General features: G+C 42.3%; 1 protein-coding gene across 1 annotated transcript; it reads right to left on the bottom strand.

Annotated features, from left to right (window-relative positions):
* Window positions 1–602: 602 nt before the first annotated feature.
* Window positions 603–2,105, bottom strand: LOC144461771 (uncharacterized). Its single transcript, XM_078165275.1, has 2 exons — window positions 1,242–2,105; window positions 603–1,127 (listed from the first exon to the last, which is right to left on the bottom strand). The coding sequence occupies exon 1, from the start codon at window positions 1,855–1,857 to the stop codon at window positions 1,318–1,320; it is 540 nt and encodes a 179-aa protein (XP_078021401.1). The 5' UTR covers window positions 1,858–2,105; the 3' UTR covers window positions 603–1,127; window positions 1,242–1,317.
* Window positions 2,106–6,193: the final 4,088 nt, after the last annotated feature.

Below are 6,193 nucleotides of genomic sequence, written 5' to 3'. Positions count from 1 at the left end.
AGACTATTCAAAACCTTTTAAAAATACTACCTTATATGAAATTTAAGACCAAACCTACAACGGAAAAACATTCATCTATAAGCATGTCACACGTGTGAGCACTCTTTCCGAGTAAACGCACTGATGGCAATTAAATGATAACAGTAAGGACAAATTACAAACAGGTGAGATTAAGTTTGATGAAAAAAGAAAGTAAGGAATAATCTCTTTGGTGTCTGAAAATTCCATCTATTGTTGCATTGGGTTTGTCAATTGTGGATTTTTTGTGGTGATGTGATCGCAATCATTTCTGAATCTTATAATTTAATATTTTAAAATGCGTTACATTAAAACTTAATACTTTCCGGACCTGTGGACACCCTAATGTCATTACAAAAAAAAAACAAAAACACACCACTTGCTGTATGGCTCATAGAGAAAGTCTCATATTTTAAATTGTGACATGTTATACATGCAGGTTTGGGCACAGTTTCCACTTCTTTGACTCAGTGTCTTAAGACAATCATGTTTGAGATTAAATTATTAAAGTTAGTTTTTAATACCTTAGATCAATAATAATAATGATAATAATAATAATAAAAAAAAAAACAAGCAGTCAATAATTTCTCAATTAAAGCACATTTATTGAACACTGTCATCCTTTAAACTCCACACTTAGGATCATACATTTTCACCACTTTAAATACAGTTTCAAACTAATTTTAGCATTACATGAATTAAAAATGTCACCAGGATTATGACACATTATCTGGAGTTTACTCTTCTTACAAACAGTTAAGATAACCAGTGCTCATAAAGGTCACCTTGTGCCAGTCACGTGCAGACCGACCTCCTTTGTGTCCTGCTCCTCTCACAGCAGCAGGGCCGTGTGTCCCGGCAGGGTGACCTGGAAAACGCTCAGACAACAGTAACTGTGGACAGCACTTTCTGCCCCAACATCGCATCACAATGTACCACTATTGCCATCAGTGACAATGCAGTGCAACACAATACCTGCCCGGGTTTACCTGGATTTCACAATCCGTGGCCAGGGCCGAGCGCCGAGGTGCGTTTGATTCGTTCCTCTGGGCGGCGCCATGCGGGGTTCAGGAGCGCTCCCTACTGGGCGGGCACCGTCCAGTGCGCCGCTGTGAGACAAATAAAGCCCAACCATGAATCATGCGACATAACAATCACATAACACGGGCTATAAATACACATTAACAAAATCATATCAAGCATTTACAATGTTAATGTCACACCTTTTCATTTGCCCTTATCGGGAAGTCACTGCTGGATTAGTGGCCAAACCAGTTTCACCAGGCCACGCAGACCAGTTCATTCCAGTTCCCAGCACTGGTTGAACACTTCCTCAAAGTCCCTCTGCTGGAAGGCGAGACAGCTCTCATGGGAGTCCATCGCAGCGTACACACCCCAGGGTGACAGACACTCGCTATACAGATGTGTAGATGTTTCATGTGCAGCTGGTGCTGTGTGGATGTTTGCCTTCATGTCTGCGTACACATTTCCCATCAGGTATTGCGTGGTGTTCTCCGGCGCCATTGCTCCTGATGGTTGACGGTTGATACAGGCCGCAGCGGGACTTTCCTCACACACCGTCGTCTCCCTCTGGTCTTTCTCCCCGATGTCTCCCAGGGCTCCGGCCAGTTTAGTCAGCCGTGCCCGCCTCTGCTCCCGGCGGAGGTATCTGCGGATGGTCGCACTCACCGCGGAGACTCCACAGCGCCGGAGGGCCTCGTTGTCCTCCGGGGAAACACGGAGCAGTTTCAGCACCAACTTCGATCCAGGCTTCAGGGTTTTACGTAGAAAGTAGGTCTTACTGTGCTTCGGTTTGGACGCCATTGTTTCAATACACATTTCCAACCAAAAAGTAACCGTTGAGGAAAAAAAATGTCGTCTGGGTGACTTTGTGGTTTTCGCTTCTTCTCTCTGGAAAGTAAAAACTGTCTTCTTCTCTAAAAAGTAGTAAAAACTGACAGGGATGACCTTTTAAAACAAAATGTCCTCTTTCAAGCTAAAATGCTATTATCTAAAATAATTATTTACTAAATATACGGAGCTCTAACAACACGTCTACTCTGCTAATACTCTGAGTCAAATGTCCGTTAAAACGTTAGGCCAACGTTGCGTTTTATTGGCGCAAACACCCACAATCCTTTGCGTCCCGGAAGTAACGGCACGACTTCAAAGCGGTGCTGCCACCTACTGGTGTGGAAGGAAGCATACGAAACCCTTATTGATACTACAAGAGTACTCAAAACTGAATAAAAACATGAAACCAGGGTGTGTGCAAGTTCTTAAAATATTTTAAATATCTTATCAAGCATCTAAAAATCTAAAATTTGAATTTGTGAAGTTTTAATTGGTGCTATAAATATATATACAGTACAGGCCAAAAGTTTGGACACAACTTCTCATTCAATGCGTTTTCTTTATTTTCATGACTATTTACATTGTAGATTCTCACTGAAGGCATCAAAACTATGAATGAACACGTGGAATTATGTACTTAACAAAAAAAGGTGAAATAACTGAAAACATGTTTTATATTCTAGTTTCTTCAAAATAGCCACCCTTTGCTCTGATTACTGCTTTGCACACTCTTGGCATTCTCTCCATGAGCTTCAAGAGGTAGTCACCTGAAATGGTTTTCCAACAGTCTTGAAGGAGTTCCCAGAGGTGTTTAGCACTTGTTGGCCCCTTTGCCTTCACTCTGCGGTCCAGCTCACCTCAAACCATCTGGATTGGGTTCAGGTCCGGTGACTGTGGAGGCCAGGTCATCTGCCGCAGCACTCCATCACTCTCCTTCTTGGTCAAATAGCGCTTACACAGCCTGGAGGTGTGTTTGGGGTCATTGTCCTGTTGAAAAATAAATGATGGTCCAACTAAACGCAAACCGGATGGGATGGCATGTCGCTGCAGGATGCTGTGGTAGCCATGCTGGTTCAGTGTGCCTTCAATTTTGAATAAATCCCCAACAGTGTCACCAGCAAAACACCCCCACACCATCACACCTCCTCCTCCATGCTTCACAGTGGGAACCAGGCATGTGGAATCCATCCGTTCACCTTTTCTGCGTCTCACAAAGACACGGCGGTTGGAACCAAAGATCTCAAATTTGGACTCATCAGACCAAAGCACAGATTTCCACTGGTCTAATGTCCATTCCTTGTGTTTCTTGGCCCAAACAAATCTCTTCTGCTTGTTGCCTCTCCTTAGCAGTGGTTTCCTAGCAGCTATTTGACCATGAAGGCCTGATTCACGCAGTCTCCTCTTAACAGTTGTTCTAGAGATGGGTCTGCTGCTAGAACTCTGTGTGGCATTCATCTGGTCTCTGATCTGAGCTGCTGTTAACTTGCAATTTCTGAGGCTGGTGACTCGGATGAACTTATCCTCAGAAGCAGAGGTGACTCTTGGTCTTCCTTTCCTGGGTCGGTCCTCATGTGTGCCAGTTTCGTTGTAGCGCTTGATGGTTTTTGCGACTCCACTTGGGGACACATTTAAAGTTTTTGCAATTTTCCGGACTGACTGACCTTCATTTCTTAAAGTAATGATGGCCACTCGTTTTTCTTTAGTTAGCTGATTGGTTCTTGCCATAATATGAATTTTAACAGTTGTCCAATAGGGCTGTCGGCTGTGTATTAACCTGACTTCTGCACAACACAACTGATGGTCCCAACCCCATTGATAAAGCAAGAAATTCCACTAATTAACCCTGATAAGGCACACCTGTGAAGTGGAAACCATTTCAGGTGACTACCTCTTGAAGCTCATGGAGAGAATGCCAAGAGTGTGCAAAACAGTAATCAGAGCAAAGGGTGGCTATTTTGAAGAAACTAGAATATAAAACATGTTTTCAGTTATTTCACTTTTTTTGTTAAGTACATAACTCCACATGTGTTCATTCATAGTTTTGATGCCTTCAGTGAGAATCTACAATGTAAATAGTCATGAAAATAAAGAAAACGCATTGAATGAGAAGGTGTGTCCAAACTTTTGGGCTGTACTGTAGATATAAAAATAAAGTCAGTTACTTGTTATGTTAACCTTGCACCAGGGGTGTAAATATAGACAGCACAGGCAGTGTGGTCGTACTGGGGCCCATGAGGTGGGGGACCAGTAGAGAGAATGGGCCCTCAAACAATGTGCTGGGTGGAGGATGGGACCACAAAAACTGCTCAGGAATGGCCTGAGGAATGTGACAAACAGGTTCCATATTCCCCAGATCCTTATCTGATTGAGCATCCATGGGACGTGCTGGTACCTCAGAGATAACGTCTGGATGTTTAGCCCACTTGTCCCCCTCTATTCAAATGCAGTGACAAGCTTTTCATACAGTGATGGTCAGTATAAAGTGATAAGTGGTTTGGAAAGCACACTGGCCTTTTCAGATGATAAGCACAGTTATCTTGCGCTCATCCTGGAGACACACTGTTGTGGTTGTGTCTTTAATCACAAACAGGAGGTTGCTTTACTTTGTTTTTTATCCTAACTAAAGATGAATCAGTTGAGCTGTAAGTGCAACCACATGACAAAGTATGTCAGTGGCAACAGGTTTGATTTGTTTGTGGAGCAAGTCAGCCATTTTATTACACAAAAAAACCAACAACGAACAAAAACTGTAAGAAAAAAAAAGAAGAAAAAAAGAAACTACAGTCTGATATTTATATAATTTTTAGAGACATCCACAATTCATGCTGAAAAAAAGTGTTATAGGTTAGGTAATTTAACCACACAAAATTACAATATAAAATGCACCATTCAGTCCAGAGAGGAATATAATGGGGATGCACGATATTAGATTTTTTGCTGATATCTGATATGCTGATATTTCACAACTTACTTGGCCGATAACTGATACCGATATCGATATATCCAGTTTTTCCAATTTTAGTAATCATCAAGTCTCTTCTGTTGTGGAATTAATCTGTGTCCAGGGGGATACAGTCATGTGAGAGGCTGTGGGGGTGAGGAACTTTTGTACTTTATACCATTTAGTTATTTAACCTTTATTTAACCAGGAGGTCCCATTGAGACTGAAAATCTCTTTTACAAGAGATGTGGCTGAGGTAGCAACCAATCAAGGTCCCAAGGTCATGAAGAACACTGAGGGTGGGGATGCATCAGCGACTCAGGTCACGTGACTTCATGCCATCATTCAAAAATATACTAATAAATTGTATCCAAAATCCAAAATGACAGCCTATGTTGAAGACGCTCGCCATGATGTATGTGTTGTTTTTGCATTTTTATTACACTCTGTTTTTTTTTTTGTTTTTTTTTTAAGTTTTCAAGGAAAATTGTATATGTTCTTGTTGAAGAATAATGAATTAAATTTTTACAACTTTGATAATCAGGCGTTGAATGTCTGTATCCTGGAGGATACGTTGCCCAGATAAGGGCGTAGAAACAGCAGTCATCACTCACAGATAAAGTTGTATGTTGAGGCCTGTTCCCCACAGATAATCAATAATTTAAAGGTAGGTTTATTCTTATTGTATTACCACCTGATAGTTCAGATTCAGATGAGAGGAGGACAAGGATTGGGAACAGCAGCTATAAAATTTAAACGGTGGCTCTTATGAGGAGGCAGAGGAGCAAACCGGAGTGAATAAGGGAAGATGTTTAGGCTGAAAATAGAAGCACTGACAATGTTTCTGTAAATATGTAGAGGTTTCACTGTACATACTGTATTGTATGTGTCTGTCTGCAATATACCTGAAGTAGTGTCTAGTGATGTGTGTTCGTAAAGGAGAGGAGGCTCAGCCTTAGAGATAGGATGAGGAGTTTGGACATCCGGAGGGAGCTCGGAGTAGAGCCGCTGCTCCTTCGCATCGAAAGGGGTCAGTTGAGGTGGTTCGGGCATCTGATCAGGATGCCTCCTGGGTGCCTCTTGTTAGAGGTGTTCAGGGCATGTCCCACTGGTAGGAGGCCCCAGGGTAGACCCAGAACATGATTAAGGGATTGCATATCTCATCTGGCCTGGAACACCTTGGGGTCCCCCAGGAGGAGCTGGAAAGCATTGCTTGGGAGAGGGCTGTCTGGGGTGCTTTGCTGTAGGGGCAGCAGATGAAAATAAGCATGTTAGCCAATTCCAATAGTTCATTTTAAAGCCAATATCGGCTGATACTGATGATGCACCAATATTATCGTGCATCCCTAGAACACAACTAATTGTATTTCAACTGTCAGC

Source organism: Epinephelus lanceolatus, chromosome 23 (genome assembly GCF_041903045.1).
Source record: "Epinephelus lanceolatus isolate andai-2023 chromosome 23, ASM4190304v1, whole genome shotgun sequence".
NCBI lineage: Eukaryota > Metazoa > Chordata > Actinopteri > Perciformes > Serranidae > Epinephelus > Epinephelus lanceolatus.
Note: the sequence above shows the minus strand (reverse complement) of the source record. Positions and strands in the feature narration are given on the sequence as shown.